At 46.8% G+C, this 16,095-nt stretch overlaps 8 protein-coding genes across 8 annotated transcripts; 3 read left to right on the top strand and 5 right to left on the bottom strand.

Moving 5' to 3' along the window:
• Window positions 1–274: 274 nt before the first annotated feature.
• Window positions 275–847, bottom strand: EYB26_002449 (uncharacterized protein; the record flags this gene model as incomplete). Its single annotated transcript, XM_054261754.1, has 2 exons — window positions 275–605; window positions 657–847. 2 exons carry the CDS (start codon window positions 845–847, stop codon window positions 275–277), a joined length of 522 nt encoding a protein of 173 aa, XP_054117729.1.
• A 605-nt stretch (window positions 848–1,452) lies between these two features.
• On the bottom strand, window positions 1,453–1,961 carry EYB26_002448 (uncharacterized protein; the record flags this gene model as incomplete). Its single annotated transcript, XM_054261753.1, has 4 exons — window positions 1,453–1,564; window positions 1,621–1,756; window positions 1,828–1,850; window positions 1,912–1,961. The coding sequence occupies 4 exons, from the start codon at window positions 1,959–1,961 to the stop codon at window positions 1,453–1,455; spliced, it is 321 nt and encodes a 106-aa protein (XP_054117728.1).
• Window positions 1,962–2,839: 878 nt separating this feature from the next.
• EYB26_002447 (uncharacterized protein) lies at window positions 2,840–3,649 on the top strand (the record flags this gene model as incomplete). Its single annotated transcript, XM_054261752.1, has 1 exon — window positions 2,840–3,649. One exon carries the CDS (start codon window positions 2,840–2,842, stop codon window positions 3,647–3,649), a length of 810 nt encoding a protein of 269 aa, XP_054117727.1.
• Window positions 3,650–3,869: 220 nt separating this feature from the next.
• On the bottom strand, window positions 3,870–4,937 carry EYB26_002446 (uncharacterized protein; the record flags this gene model as incomplete). Its single annotated transcript, XM_054261751.1, has 1 exon — window positions 3,870–4,937. One exon carries the CDS (start codon window positions 4,935–4,937, stop codon window positions 3,870–3,872), a length of 1,068 nt encoding a protein of 355 aa, XP_054117726.1.
• Window positions 4,938–5,355: 418 nt separating this feature from the next.
• On the bottom strand, window positions 5,356–8,211 carry EYB26_002445 (uncharacterized protein; the record flags this gene model as incomplete). Its single annotated transcript, XM_054261750.1, has 1 exon — window positions 5,356–8,211. One exon carries the CDS (start codon window positions 8,209–8,211, stop codon window positions 5,356–5,358), a length of 2,856 nt encoding a protein of 951 aa, XP_054117725.1.
• A 2,174-nt stretch (window positions 8,212–10,385) lies between these two features.
• On the top strand, window positions 10,386–11,414 carry EYB26_002444 (uncharacterized protein; the record flags this gene model as incomplete). Its single annotated transcript, XM_054261749.1, has 4 exons — window positions 10,386–10,457; window positions 10,508–10,691; window positions 10,748–10,818; window positions 10,869–11,414. The coding sequence occupies 4 exons, from the start codon at window positions 10,386–10,388 to the stop codon at window positions 11,412–11,414; spliced, it is 873 nt and encodes a 290-aa protein (XP_054117724.1).
• Window positions 11,415–12,001: 587 nt separating this feature from the next.
• Window positions 12,002–13,859, bottom strand: EYB26_002443 (uncharacterized protein; the record flags this gene model as incomplete). Its single annotated transcript, XM_054261748.1, has 4 exons — window positions 12,002–12,250; window positions 12,318–12,818; window positions 12,874–13,637; window positions 13,691–13,859. The coding sequence occupies 4 exons, from the start codon at window positions 13,857–13,859 to the stop codon at window positions 12,002–12,004; spliced, it is 1,683 nt and encodes a 560-aa protein (XP_054117723.1).
• Window positions 13,860–15,184: 1,325 nt separating this feature from the next.
• EYB26_002442 (uncharacterized protein) lies at window positions 15,185–15,922 on the top strand (the record flags this gene model as incomplete). Its single annotated transcript, XM_054261747.1, has 4 exons — window positions 15,185–15,312; window positions 15,382–15,394; window positions 15,458–15,734; window positions 15,792–15,922. The coding sequence occupies 4 exons, from the start codon at window positions 15,185–15,187 to the stop codon at window positions 15,920–15,922; spliced, it is 549 nt and encodes a 182-aa protein (XP_054117722.1).
• Between the last annotated feature and the right edge of the window lie 173 nt (window positions 15,923–16,095).

The following is a 16,095-nucleotide window of genomic DNA, read 5'->3' as shown; positions in this document are numbered from 1 at the left end:
TCTCCTGTAATTGGTACACCTCATCGATCATTTGCATATGAGTCTGTTCATGCAGAAATGGGTAAATAAGGTGGATACTCCAAAAATATTGAACTGAGAGCTTCAAAGCTACCTCCTTCTGCTGTGGTAATGGTGTCGGGAAATTTAACAATTCGATGGGGAAATGAGACACATTTCCAGTTGTTGTGGCTTCGATGGAGTCATGTCTTCCTCGCCAGCCTGTATTTGAGAATATCCGTTTAGTGAAGAAGTAACCGCTGGATGGACCGATATATCAAGGGTCCTCGCCCCGAAATAACGAAACCAAGCCGATTTCATGTCCCTGTTGTGTCTCATCTTCAACAACGGGGGCGGAATTTTTCAAGCTTGACTGCTCCCGCGGTCTGTTGTCTTGATCAGAAAGCCGTATCTGGTCTTGAATGGCCCGGGGAGTAGATTGAGTTTGAGGATTATTCTGGACACTGGCTTCAACCAGCGCTTCAATCGGCGGCTCATCCAAAGAATCTAGGTTTCTGTCGGTGCAATTTTCCAGGTCAATAGTAGAACATCTCTCGCGAATTATTGATTCTAGCCATTTGATCCGATTTTCCATATTGGCGATGTACCTTTTTTCTGTCAGCACGACTGGAGCAGGGGATAAACAAACCGAAACTCACGAGCGATGAACTTCTTGTGTGCCGTCATTGACACAGCCAACGCCTGCCTTTTGGCATTCACCGCATGAAGGTGTGATTCCATCGCACTGTGAATGGATTGACAAGATTGAGGTTATAAAAATGGCACTAAATAGTCTTTTCAACAACACAAAGCACATACGCGGATTTTCCGCCGCTGACAGCGCCTGCATGCGGCTCGGTTCCGAGCTCTCCTTGAAGAATCCATTTCTCATTCATGTTTAGGCGGAGTAATGGACATGTAATATCAGCAAAATCACTGTCCAACGACTAGTTGAAAAGTACTGGCAATATTATAAGGTCTTGTCTATGGCGATTCTTAAAATTAGAGAGTTTGCTCTCAAGCACTACACACCTAACTGCTTTTGGATGGTGGTTCCGAAATATTGGAGTTTTTTACCACTAGCACAAAACAGGTGAAGTTCGAATCTATGGGTGGAAAATCCTTGTCATCTTGATCTCCTCCCTCTATCATTTCTAGCTGAGATTCCTGTCCCTTTTATATATGCGAATCCCATACAAATAATCGACTGTGATTCTTTCAATCTGTGTGTCAAATGGTATGCCTCATAATGTGTCATAATGGGTCATATGGTGTTGTGAATATAGCGTATTTTATGTCAAATAGATTCACGCGCTATATCCTTTCTTAGCGTAGCGGTAAAATATGGCCAACACCAACACGAAAGAAGGGTTAGGGCTATATTCCAATCTGTGTATTTATACTGTCGCATTGAAGCATTTCAAAATTTGTAAACCGTTTTACGCTTCAACAAGTCTATCTGGTAGCTAATGGAAGAAATTGGTACATTTCCTCGTCTTCAGGGTCAACTTCAAAATCAAATCGCACCAAATCCTCCTTGTACGGAAACATGAATGTCGAAGTTATCCTACAAGAACGTCAGTATCGATCTACTCTATAGTTTTTGCTAGATATAATTAATACCAGTGATACTCTTGACTTGCTTGGTATTGTATCAAAGCTGCCAGGTTCTCGTGGTAGCTGACCAGGGCGATCTGGAATCCCTTGCTGCGATCAATGGGATCCGTGACACTAGGGCCCCCAACAATAAGTCGTCCGTCTTTGACGCAGGAGAGTTTTTTTCAATTTCTTGAGTTCGGTAACGAAATTTTTCTTGTGTTCATCGCTGACTTCGGAGCGGAACTTGAAAAGAACTATACAAGACACCAATTAGCAAGATGCATGGAACTATTCAAAATAGAGGAGGGAACGAACCAATATGTACGAGAGTCATGGCGTCCAGGTGTGTATACGATCAAGCTCATATGATCATATGATGCAGTCAAAAGCGTATGTTTAATAATCAGCTCTTACTAAAGCAATTAGCTACGTTAATTTATATGATTGACCAGATATTGACCAGGTGCTTGGTCCGTAATCGCATCGGATGATAACCGGTCAGCCCGCGGGTGTCTTCCGAATGGTACGGAGGTCCGTGAGCAAGGACCTAATTTTGACGAGCAGTTGTATGGTTAATTTATAGGCATGATAGGCCCTGGCCTGAATGGTATTAAGACTGTTATTGCATCGTCCGCTACAAGTTGTATCAGGCAGCAACTAGACTATATCATGGAGCCTATAAACCAGGATTACAACTTGCAACAATCGATTGTTTCCATAACAGGATTACGAAGAGGTCTTACTTCATATGGCGATGCCCGTTTTACATTGTTCTTGCGAAAAGTCTTTATCAAAGCTTTGGGATACTCTGAAGATGCACTTTCGTGTCCAATCATTGGAATCGTTAATATTGGCTCGGGCTTCAATCCCTGTCAGGGGCAATGTGCCCCAACTGATCGAGGCTGTATGAAATACCATATCATCAATAAGTTTTTTACGGACTGCTACATAATATGAGGCAGACACGGAAGTTGTCAAGCTGATACGAAATAATATCCAAGTCAGGAAGATATATTCACAGAGGATTTTCGTCAAACCGGAGTGAGCTGTTAATCATACTGTAGTTCCCAGCGGAGACGTTCCAAAAATTCGGATGCATCCTACTTCGTAAACATGCTAGCATACCTGAACAATCAAAGTGATGGGTTTATAGCAAGATTTATCCCATTCAAAGTTCTTGCGCGAAGGGTCTCCAAATCAATCTGATTTCAGATTTACTAAAATCTTGACCAAGTCTGAAACAATGCTAAGACTAGACAACAAAGTCGTCTTAATCACCGGCCTCGGCCAAACCTCAAACGAAGGCTGGGGTATCGGCGCTGCAATAGCATGCAATCTCGCGAAACAAGGCGCACTCATCTTCGGCGGCAACAGATCATTAGCATCAGCACAGCTCATAAAATCTCTCATCGAGGATGCTGGCGGTATATGCGACGTCCAGGAGACAAATGTCACCGATTCGGTATCGGTCAAAGCATTGGTAGATGCCTGCATGCAACGTTATGGTCGCATCGGTATCCTCATCAACAACGTCGGTAAATCCGAACCGGGTTGTCCAGCGACAATGGTTGAGGCGGTCTGGGACTCTCAGGTCGATCTGAATTTGAAAAGCGTGTACTTGACTTGTCACCATGTCCTACCCATCATGGAGAAGCAGACAACCGGTGACTCGGTCGTTAATGTTTCCAGCATCGCTGGATTACGATATATCGAAAAACCACAGGTCGCATACTCTGCAACCAAGGCAGCCATTATGCAATCCACAAAAGCTACTGCTGTTATATACGCTGGGAAGAATTTGAGATTGAATACAATTGTGCCGGGTTTGATATACACACCGTATACACAGGAAATGGCTAAACGATATGCACCCGGAGGAGATGAGGGGGAGTATATGCGTAAAAGAGATGGGCAAGTTCCTATGGGCCGTATGGGAGATGCCTGGGATGTGGCTAATGCAGTCTTGTTTCTTGCTGCTGATGAGTCCAAATACATTACCGGACAGGAGTTAGTAATTGATGGTGGGATTACTTCATCGACAGGAAGGGTATAGCATGTCTTGAATCAAAACAAAGAAATACAAGCAAGTTGTACTTCCAGTACATAAGCTCAAATAATAAGAATATTTGATTACTTGCGTATCTAATTAGGTCAATCTATGTTATCCCATACATAATCTAGAAGCAGGGTCTAAGCTTTATCGTTCATGGATTAGTCGAATACAAATCTGAAATCAAGAATCTAAAATGGATTTCATAACCAGTACCTAGGTACTAAATATTCAACTTTTCAGCACCAACTAACTCTGCTTCCTGATTCAAATTTGCAATCTCGAATTCCGTGAATGGAATGCCCTCAGCCAACCGTCTATCTCGCGTAATCTGCTCGATTTCTCCAGGGTAGTAGATCTTGTCGACACCAACAGCCTTATCAGCGGTAACGACACGCTGGTACAAGTAATCCATGCGCGATTTAAATTCTTCCAGATCCATGAACAAGTCAGGTTTGATAGCAACCAAGAAATGACCAACATCCGCTGGCTTCGACGGGTCGTATGGCCCCGTTACATGACCTGCAAATGCAGATCCAGAAAGGACACCAGAAAATACATCCATCATAATCGATAATGCAGACCCCTTTGGTCCACCCATAGGAAGCATAACTCCCTCAAGAGCCTTCGCAGGATCATCCGTCGCATTACCATCCTTATCAAGAGCCCAATCAGTAGGAATCTTTTCGCCTCTTCTGAGAGCTTTGTAGATCTTGCCTCGTGCGGCAACTGAGGGCGCCATGTCCAAAATGAACGGCCGCTCTTCGCCAGCTGGTGCTCCGCAGGCAATAGGTGACACACCCATAAGCTGAGACTTACCTCCCCAGACAGGAAGTGCGGGCGAGGAGTTGGTGAATACTAGCGACATCATGCCCGCATCAATAGCCTGTTGAACCAGCCACGCCGACATGCCAAAATGATTCGAATGCTTGATTGATACCATTCCAATACCAATCTGTTGCGCCATTTCAATCGCTTTCTGCATTCCCTGATGAGCTGCGACAAAGCCGAAGCCATTCTTTGCATCGACAATCGCCACGGCTGGGGTAACTTGTTTCAGCTCTGGGGTTGTAGATGCATCCAGCACCTTTTGGCGGATACGCTTCATGTATGATGGAATACGATTTGAGCCGTGTGTGTCGACTCCTCGGAGGTCTGCTTGGACGAGACATTGCGCAACTATGGTAGCATGGTTGTCCGGTACGCCGTTGCCGACTAGGACTCGATGAACGAAGTTTTGAAGCTCATCTGGCTGAATATGATGGACTTGTTGGGTGGTGGGTTCAGTCATCTTTGGTGATAAGCTCTATTTTTGGTCGGGGAATTTAATCTGTCAAAGATCTTAAGTCGCAGAGCGGATGTCATCCGCATAAGAGGGGTGCCGTGCGGTATAGTGCCGAGGGGCATCGGTTACATTTAACTATGGCTAAGGCTAGGTTTATTCTTACAAGCTGGCATGATTTCGTCAGATTCGACAGTGGTACCATGCATCTACTCTGGGTATATACACCCACAATACATTAATTCATAGATCAGCATATTAAATGTCTATTTTAGATCTGGGTAGGATATAGGGTCCGAGTGATCATGCCATGCATTAGGTAATTCTGTCTAATAACTTATAACTAACTAGCCAGGATATGTGACTAGGAAACTCAGAGCGCAAAAGGCAATGGGGAAAAAAATAACCGAGCATGGGGGTGATGTCACTATGCAAATTCCCCATCACAGTATCGTTTTATACCCTGTTGAGACTGATATCCTCCTGACGATGTTCCACCGGGGCAGCTCGGCAGCGTATCCAATATATCTCGCGGAACCTGTGAAGAGTTCATTGGTATTGTGGAACCAAAGAGATCATCATAAACATTCTCGAGCTTGTCGCCAGTAAAATCTTGTTCTCCATAAGTTTCTAGTGGATTTCGTAGAGGCGCGTTTAGATTAGCCAAGTGAGGTGTTATTTGGATGAAGTCGCTGAGAGTGAATGTAGGACTAGGGAGTCCGCTGCCAGTATGCGCGGTAATTGTCTGGTTTACAGAGTTCAAAGGTTGAGACAAACGTATATCGCCCTTCCCGGGTACTACCGATTCAAACTGAGCAGTCACTTGTGTGTTTTGAGCCGTAGAACTCAAACCCTGGACGGTTGAAGGTTGAACAGGTATAAATTGTAAACGATTGTCGAGATCGCGGGGAGCAAAGTTCGAAGTGGAGATTTTTGTGGCTGCGGGTTGACTATAATGCTCTGTAAGCAGGCTTCTAGGTCGATCAGGTGCTACTTGACTCATGTCACTGTTGAATGCACGAAACATTCCGTGATTGTCTGAGGCTGGTCGGGTTGATGGAGGCATAAGGCCTCGGATCAGATTCGAATTGTATCCAGCCTCAGCATCTCCTGTGTTTCCATTATTCTGGGAGAAAGTATGGGACGGCTGTGATATTTCGTTGTAATCAACACCATCTTGCATATGAACATCTCCAGAATCCAGATCGTTCAACGCCGTATCAAAGGCTGCACCTGCATATCCTGTGATATTTTCATAAGGTGAGGTTCCCGATGGGCCCCCAGTTGTAGGAGGTGGATTGGGACGCGGGGAATTAGAGTCACCCTGGTCCCTAGGCTGGTCGTTGGACAGTGGTGAAAATTTCCACTGAGGGTCATGAACCTGCAGTATATATTGGCTGTTATCGGACACATGCTTCATATCACCAAGTATAGCAGCAGCGAGAGTAATATCCAGCATGTCAGGATTAAATACACGTTCATAAAATAGAACTGGTTTGAATTTATCCTGCCACCATCCTGCCGGGATAGGTTCATTCTGAGAAGCTGGGAATACTCCCTCAATCACCTGACCATCCGCTTGAAGTGGATCGTAAATTGAAATGGTCTCGCTCGGTTGTCCTCCTCGCAGTGAGTCAGTCCAGTAAACTCTATAATGTGTAATCGAATTCTCGATTTGTGTATCGGCATAAATCCCGCCGACCCAGCGGTATACAGCGATATCCTCCGCGCCTCCTTTATCATCATTGTAGAACTTGATCCTGATGTCATTGCTTGTATGACCTACTGGCGAGACCTGTGAGGACAAGCTGACTGCTATGCGTAAAGGCATGGAACGGTGGACAATTGTTTTATTGGGCTTTCCTTCACAGATCTTAACCGTACAAGGATGATCGTGGGTCTGATCTTTATATACCGGAGGAAGTTCCTGCTGCGGGAAGAGCGATTGCAAAACTTCCTGCATGGTAGCACGAGTAGCGTCGTCTTTGGTATATGGTTCATCAAAACAAACTAGCGAGGTCGTCACTGTATCTGGTGGAGCAGTCATTTCGTGATCATTCTCGCATTGAATTTGGCGAGAGATAGTGTGACTGAATTGCGGGCGCAAGAGAGTTGATTTGTACATAAGATCCCTAAAGTCCTTGGCCTCGAGGTCATTAAATCGCCGATGAAAATACAATCTTGCTAGCTGGCTTTTATCACTGTCGCCTTGTTTCCAGTCAGTTTGGACCATATTCAAGAAATTTCTATGAGAATTTGTCTGCTGTGCACCATGAGAGTGGAGATTTTCAGTATCGACTTTCGTGAACCCAGCATCAAGGAATTTGCCAGCTATCATTATACAGTCAAATCTCGAATTGTTGGCAGGTTCAAAGTCGTTACCAACAGGCCCCTTTTCTCGAGATGGATATTGCGGCTGAGTAAAGCCACCAAAATTCGGTTCCACTTTATGATTATTGTCGAGTGTCAAGGGTACCTTTCGAATCGGCAAGCGCTTTCTCCGACTCCCCTCGGACGAATCAATTAGGGCATGGAATAGTTCCTCCTCCCGTGTCGGATTCACTACTTCCAGCTCTCGATACCTCAATTGAATCAGGAGTCTCTCCAGGCACTCTCGAATGAGATCCAGATTAGGCGGAGTTTCTTCTAAAGCGAGAGCACCAGGTCCATCCCCGTCTTCGCATCCATCATTTCCTCCTGACGCTTGATTCTTAGGAAGATGTGTAGGGCGGATCCGCTGTTCCTCCCAGTCAGTACCTTCTGTGAATTCCGGATAATGTCGACTAATAGGCAGCTTCCCAAGCCGACGAAGGATCTCTGGTTTCAGCAACCTAGGTCCGGCATCGCGTGTCAGGTCAGAAAGCTCCCTAAGATCGCGAGGTCTATGTTGTTCATCTTGATTGTAGGCTAATTTCCGGAACAGTTTAATTCTATCCCCTACATTTTTTGGATATACCTGCGGATTTATATTCCAGAAATGATGTACTAATAGGGCAAATCCATCAGCCATTTCTGGATGCCTAGTATCAAGATTCTGGATTTTGAAGTTGTCCGGCGGGTCCAGGAGCTGGGATAGATCGATGATTTGACTATCGACTTCTTCCGGGTCCTTATAATTCTTGTGATTCTCTTTTACGAAGCCCCTGTGCAGTTTTCTTGTCTCTCTATTATATTTTTCCCGTAGCTTCGATTTCGCTTCCTTGTTAGTGAGTCTTGGGTTCTCTGAGGCTGCGTTCTCGTTCTCTTGCCATACAGGCGTTGCCGCGATGTTTTCATCTGCCATGTTCGTTGTGTATCTGCGATGATTCTACTTTTCGTCGTCGGTTGTTGGTTTGTCTGGAGACCACTATATATAGCGACACTGACTATCATCTCCCTCGTTTATATAGACATATGACTCCCTCCATCCTGTCGAAATCCTCTTCGATAGCAAGGAGTTATGACACATAATGAACTTGAATAAAGTATCGGATATACGGCGACGTCTTTATTCTCAACAAGACAAGGCCGAATGAACAAGGCTATTGTATCGATTCAAAGAGCCTGACTCTCCAAGTCTGAGTGGCAATATCTTGGCCATTGAAAGTTGACGCAAAACGTGCATGCAAGTGTGCCAGTTGGTTTGCGTTCTCGTTCTACAACGAATGTGGTTTTCCATCGACCCCTTTATTGGAGTTAACAACGGGGTACCATCATTGTCCTCTTCCACCTGCTTTGCTCGAAACATTCTTGAGATCGGGGTTACGGCCGAATGATCGATCGTGTTCAAGCTTATTAAGGTGAGATTCATGCTAGAAGATGCGCTATTGAAGGAAAACTTTTTTTCCGTATATCCCGTTACCTAGGTATGGAACACGGCATTCCCTGAGAGAAATAGACGCGTCAAAGAGCGGATCAGATGTGGGCGGATTGTCCTTGTTCTCAAGATGAGATCCTCGCCAGTAGATGTAACTATAGAGCATTGATCAATCTCCCATCTGACAATATTTTTCCCCAGTCGGGAAAATGTGCGAAGAACCGTCCGACGGCTCGATGAAAGTGTCCCAACCCCAAAAGTTAGTGTGCTTTAAACCTTTTTAGCCTCAGACGCCGGCCCTCATACGTGGCTCAGTAGCGCATCGACCCCCCTGTGATGATGAGGTGGCGCCAGAGATCGCCCCACGAGTCCACGCCGACCTTGGAAGACCTGAAGGATGGCTTTGCGCCGAGCTATCCAGACTCCACAGCGAAAGTTACATCAGCTTTGCAACTCGTGGACAACATGTGTAAAGTGTGAACCCACCCGAAATCTTGGGCTTTTGAAACACCCGAATACACATGGAGACGCAAGCAATCACAATCATTCCCAATTTTTGCGGTATGCGAAATGTCAGGATACTGTTATGCAAGGGGTATCCGGAACCGTCCCATCTAGGTCATCCGGCTTCAGGGCATCCCGAATTGTATGTAGCAATGCGCCATATATATTCCTCAGCATGATTGGCCGTCCAACGATCTGTGGCGGTGTAAATCGTACCGTATAAGGTTAGTCGATATCGAGCCCGGGGTTTGCTTTGAGATCAAGATTCAAGGCAATAGTTGCTCCGCAACCCTGACTAGCTCCGTGCATAATGATGTACGGCAAGCTAAGGAGAGCTCACAGACTGGTCAATTCGGTTGTGGAGAAGAGTATGCTATTGGCTCTCCTCAGATCCCAAGCTTGAAAAGATTTCGAATCGAGAAAACTCAAGGAAATTGTCATCAGGATTGGGCAACAGCTCGCCTTGGTTACCCCACCTAATAGGTACTCCGTGCGCAGTGGTCATTTCATCCGGTTTAGGGCAGGTTCCGTTGGCGACCTCGAGGTTCTTGGGCTCGTTGCGATTGGGCTAAGCTGAAGTTACTCGAGGCAACGTCGTTCGCTTGCAGCTCCATGTAGTGCAGCTGCTGGCCAAGTTTTCGGCGGTGGATGGGATGATGGGATTGGCTCTATTCCGCGCAGAGGGGCCAACAAAGCCCAGCTCCGTACCAATTGCACGCCGGAATCAAACATTGGGACGTGGACGGCCGGAGTGTGGCCGATAGATCACAATTGATATGGATCAGCCCGACAAGATACACAAACAAGCCCGCACTAGGAACTAGCGTGCAAAGATAACCATGGAGACGGCGTGTTCGTGGCATTCAAGGAACAGAGTTTATGAAATGAAGCCGGAGAAAGGAAGGGGAGTGTCGTCGTCAGTCAATCACGCCCTGAACACTTCCTAGGAAGGAAGGAGACTCCTCCTTCCCCGCTAGCATCAGTACTCCCTGCCTCCTCTGTATAAGATCTCGATCATCGTACCCTTTTCCTCTCTCGCCCTTTGTTTCCTCTCCTCTTTTCTTCTTCACCTCATCTCTCTTTCCCCATCCCATCCACGGTTTTACCCACAACATCCAATCTCTTCAGAGTCGCTGGTATTCACACCCATCTTCAACATGAAGGCCGTTACACTCTCCGCAGCTATCCTCGCGACCTCTGTCGCTGCCGTCGACATCAGCTCTTGCGCTGTAAGTCGTCCCACGATGCAATCAAACAATGAGGGTACTAACAGCTACAGCAAATGTGCTACAACAATGTCGTCGCTCTAGCTCCGACTTTGGGATGTGCGCCCAACGATCTCGCCTGTCTCTGCAACAACAAGGACTTCGGCTACGGTATCCGCGACTGCACTACTGAGGCCTGCTCTGGTGTCAATGTGCAAGACGTCGAGGCATACGCTGCTGCCATTTGCGCTTCAGCCTGTACGTACTCTTGTCTTTCTGGTCTTTCAATCGTCTCTAATGGAATGTGACTATAGCTGCATCTGGCGCTCACTCTACCACTGCTACTGGAACTGGGGCTGCTGCCTCAGGCACACATTCTGGCGCAGTATGTTACCTGCCTGCCTTGGACGTCTGAATCAAGCTAACTTTACATAGGGAGCCAGCGAGACCGGTGCTAGTGGTACCGGTGCCGCCGAAACCAGTGCCGGTGCCTCTTCGACTGCTATCACTACAGAAGCTGTCGTGACCACCATTACCTCCGGTTCTAGTGTCATCACCAGCACCATTGGAAGCACTACCTTGTACAGCGCCATCGGTGCAGGTGCTAGTGAAACTGGCGCTGCATCCATCCCATACACCACCGAGCCTGTCGTGACAACCATCACTTCCGGATCTGAGGTAATTACCAGCACAATCGGCAGCACTACCCTTTATACCGCTGTTAGTGGAGCAGAAGCATCCTCCACCGGCTCTGCTGCTGGCTCGGAGACTACTGGCTCAAGCACTGGAACCGAAACTGGAGCTGGAGCCGGAAATGGTGCCAGCAGCACTGGCTCTGGATCTGGCTCTCACTCAGCTACCTCCGGTGCATCAGGCGCAGGTGCTAGCAGCACCTCATCTCACGGCGCTGCAGCTGCCATGGCCACTATCGGCAGTGGTCTGGCTGGCGCCGTCGGTATTGCTGCCCTTCTCGTTCTCTAAAAAAGTCGCATGACATGTCTGAAAAGCGTTCCTTTTCAAAATCTGACGACACCGAGAATTGAGCCGACGTTATGACGTCCTTACGATTACGTACTTAATAAATTTTGTTCATACCACTTATGTGCTTAATGAGTCATTCTTTCGATCGATGTATGTATGAGCTTGGACAGGTAGTTATATAACAGGCACGGACTATTATCATGGTCTATTGGTTGTCTGTACTTAGGTACCTATATAATAAACATCATTGAATAACAGTAGTAATACACATCCTCCCTCCTCTATTCTCACTAGTCTAAGAAGACACATACGGATGTAGTCCAAGGTTCATTGAGTGCCTAGTTACAATCAGACAAGAGAACTGAACATCAGGAGCATAATTAAAAAGTGGCATACAGACATATATACAAGACTAGAGCTATATAAACAAGACACTTCTAAACGCCTTCGACAAATCATTCAAAGATAAATAATCAAAACCCCCCCAAAAAAAGTTCTCCCAACTAAACAGACTCCGATATCCCGGTAGATGGTACAAAGACATCCAATAATGCAAAATTGTTGATAGGTGATCATGGTAGGCAGAATTAGTATATCAACTTCTCCTCCCCTCTCGCGGTAGCACCAAGTGCATCAAGCTCCTTATTATGCACATCGAGTTGTGTTTGCGATCTGATAAATGATCCTCTATCATCACGCACGGGCCCATAGCGGAGATCCGGGTTCTTGCTGAAAATAGCGTAGAAGGCGGAGACGAGAACCATTATGAGCAGGACAAGAGCGAAGATGGCGTTGTAGAGGACTAAGACGACGCCCATGACGGAGTTTACGATTGGCTAGAGAGGAGAGAAAAAAAAGATTAGTCTGGGGGCATGCTTAGAAGGAATTGGGGGAGGGACGTACAGGTTGATCGAAGACACTGGTAAACATGAGCAGGAACACGGCGTTGATGAAGTGGACAGCACAAATGGCGATGTTGAAGGTATTCGTTTTCTTGTCCATCCATGGTCTGAAGACCGATGAGAAGATGAGGTTTGTCGTCTCAATGCACAGCAAGCCAATAGTTTGCGTGAGGGGAGATGACTGCGAGAGACCGATGAATGCGCCTTTGATGAAAATGTAGAATAACGTGGGAAAGACCCAGTAGTAAGCTGTGGCACGGTAAGAGACGTATATGAAACCCCAGGTGTGGAGGAACGTCGGGTTGGAGTAGAGAATGTATCCTGGGTTTTTGTGCATTGCTACCGAGCGCTTGGCGATTCGGTGTACATTAAAGGCAACCCATAGGAGAATGGAGGTCATGGAGACGATTATCAAGACGGCCAGAATTACTTCAGCAACTGAGTCGCGGCGTGTGAGTTCCCACAGGCACAAGACGACCATTTGAGGGTATGCGATAAGAATCTGCAGGAATATTAGTCAATAATATATAAGTTATATCCACTAGACATTGGCTTACAAGTCGAAACAGAATTCCACGTATGACGCTAGTCCCATTGCGGAATTCATGAAATGCTCCAGGGCTCATCCATTCCCACTTGATCGCAACTTTGATATACAACTTGAACATAAAAATGAGAAGTATGGCGGTGATGAAAGCGGCGGCAAGGAAAATCAAACCGGTCATGAAAATATTGCTGGGTTCGATATGCGCTCGGAAACCAACTCGTAAAATGCCTTTTATAACGGTGATACCTGAGTACATGGTATCATCTGTTGCCCGAGCTGTCAAAGTAGGAAACGCCCTTTTAGACAAATCCCAAGATCGCTTTTGCACACTGACTGATTGCACGGATAGACTAGCGAGTAATGTCGACGGTTTACCGCCTGTTGCCTGCTGATACCAAGTGCTTAGGGATTGCAGAAAGTTCACGTGAATGATGCCCATGGTCCACTGGAAATTCTGAGTCCAGGCTTCAACAATAGGCGGCATAGACACTGAAGTCATTCCGTACATAGCCTGGGCTTGGAAGAACCCAAAGAATGACAGCGCATTTGCAGCAACGTGCGCGGCTGTATTCGAGAAACCAAGACCGGACGCGATAGCTGACGCAGTCAATGCCACAAAAGCGATGGCTACCAATGTCCATCCTACGGCTTTTTGATAGACTGTCTTGCCGTTGGTGAGTTGGGCTTGTAGACATGCGACTGTGGCGTTTTGATCGGTCGAAGAAATCATGATCCGCACCTTTCCGTCGAGATCTGGCACCGTATAGGCGATTCCTGCGTTTCTTGTTAGCAAGTATCAAAAGCGTAGAAGAAGGGTTCTTTGGTACCAGGAATCCTGCTCGCAATGTCAGATGGCACTTGACTAGAAGCTTGCAAATCGATTGGCTCGCCGGCGGTTTGGATAGGACAGAAGTTGGTCGACAATGACGAACCGTCACAAGGGTTGATGTCAATCGGCTGCAGATAGTAGCCGTACGCAATGACTTGTAGGGTCATTGAGACGTTACCCGTAACTGAGGCATTTGCGTTGATATCATAATAAATTGTATCATTTCCAGGAAAGAACGTAACGTCGAACAAGCTTGCGGTAATGAGAGAGTCTTCTTGGCATGTGTCCAGAGATGTCGATGCTAGATAGCTCTCAGCAGCCACATATTGCAGGCTGCATGCTGCCAACAGCAGCGAAACGGAAGAACGCAGCCACATATATATAATCCGATAGGTTTGTAGACACGTCGAGTCGCAATCTGCCTAGACCTCTTTCTTTCTTCGCCTTGTTGTAGCGTCACTTTTGTTGAAACGGTTTCCCGTCACGCGATCCAGATCAGTCTGACTGTTGTGAGTATATTTTTCCCCTTTCTATATTTTTCGTAGCGGACAATTGTCGCAAGAACGAAAACGGTAGTGCGAGGATTCGATACAAGAGTAACGATAAAATCCCAACGATTAATGAACAGCGCGCCGGACAGATTCCGGGAAGAGCGGGAAACCGATTGAGAAAGATACGGTATCTATCGGTAGGAGTTCGTCGAAATGAGTCGGCAGGGATGAGTACGCGGCCGTGGCCTTTTCGGATGACGTGAATAATGTAGGAGGGAAGTTGAGATGAGGCGGACGTTGGAAACCTGAATCACTCTTTCATCCCTCCTGGTGCTGTTCCAGATGTCGGAATGAGAGAGGCTCAGTGAGACCTCTGTGCCCAATGAGAAAGCCGTGAGAAAGGGTGTCCCACTGTCCCTAAAAGAGTCGAGGCGCTAGTCCCGGTCTGGGAAATGTGTCTCGGCGACATTCTTTGGCCGTTCCCACTACGGCAAGAATGGGGGGCTGCTGCTGGGATGAGCCAATCACCATCCGTTGTGTCCCTCCATCGGAGTCCATCCCACCAGCCCGTTATCCCAGACCGGCCTAGTGCGGTCGTAATCTGCTGTTTCCACCACGATTGGTCCATCGTTTTGTTGATACAGAGCGCATTCTCCAGGCCATTTTACTGAGATGGTCGACCTACCAAGAGATCATTTAACTTGGAACATTGAAGGATCGCAATACCTAGAGTCAACTGTCAACTGTCAACTGTCAACTCGTGGTTTTTATTTCATGGTCTCCGTCAGGCTGTGCAACAAAGTATTGAGGGATATGGACCCGGGATGATATATACATCAACAGTCGACTCCCTTCTCAACATTGAAAGCCATGATCTGATTACATATCAATGTACCTAGGTATAATCTACAGGTATGGTCCAGCTGTGCCGCGGCTCACTACATATCAATGTGGATACTTCGAGTCGGAGCGTCGCCTACATGTAGTGCAGTGTTCCCAATATGGAAGGAACACCCTGCGAGGAGCGGATGGGCTGGTCGCGCCTTCTCTCCCAACGGTCCGTGGTTTCCGTCTTTCCTGGACTACTTGGGCAGGCACGGAAAGTCGCAGATGACATCTGGGACGTCTGGTTGACAAATATCCATCAGAAGCACCGTTCCTTGTCAACCCCGTCCAGGAGACCTTGAAACATTGTCAGCCATCGGAAGGAAGTGAGCGCCTGTTCTTTCAATCGTCCCAAGTGCTGTCCTGATATTGATCTTCTCTTTCCGCAGTTGCCTGTCAACTCCGAATTAATCATTCTTTGTTCAACAGACATCGTCAAGTGGAAAATGGCAAAGTCGTTCCGGCTGTCTGTACTTTATGCCCTTGGGCTCGCCGCTTCATCCATGGCAGGAACAAACAACTACATCAACCTCTACGACAACCACAACTGCACCACTCCATTCACTGAAATGGCAATCTCCCACAACGAGGCCTGCCTCAACTCCTTGTCTGGTGACAAGCTAGCCAGGGCGAGTTCTGGTGTTTTGATCGAAAAGGGGTGCTTTAGTTCGTTCTCCTCCGCCGATCAACCACCTGACATCCGGTAAGCTGACCCACGAGCAGTCCTGGGATACGAGAATGCGCAGTGCAACGGCAGCGCTGTCAATATGACTTGGACAAACGCCACCGACTGCTTCACTCCTTCCAGGAATGATGCGTACTTTGAAGCTTTCCAGTTGATGAACTGCGACTGAATTAGCTTACCGAATCAAGACGCAGAATGTGTGGATGAACATGTAGCTAATATTGTCTAGAGTGGAATGGTGAAGGGGTCTTGATTGGCTATCTTGCAGTGGCCATGGTTTGATTTATTTTGAAAAAATTGTAATCGAAGAGATACCCCCAGGTTAGCAGAGCAATTCACTCT

Source organism: Talaromyces marneffei, chromosome 2, assembly GCF_009556855.1.
Source record: "Talaromyces marneffei chromosome 2, complete sequence".
NCBI classification, from domain to species: Eukaryota; Fungi; Ascomycota; class Eurotiomycetes; order Eurotiales; family Trichocomaceae; genus Talaromyces; species Talaromyces marneffei.
This window is presented reverse-complemented; position numbering and strand designations above follow the sequence as displayed.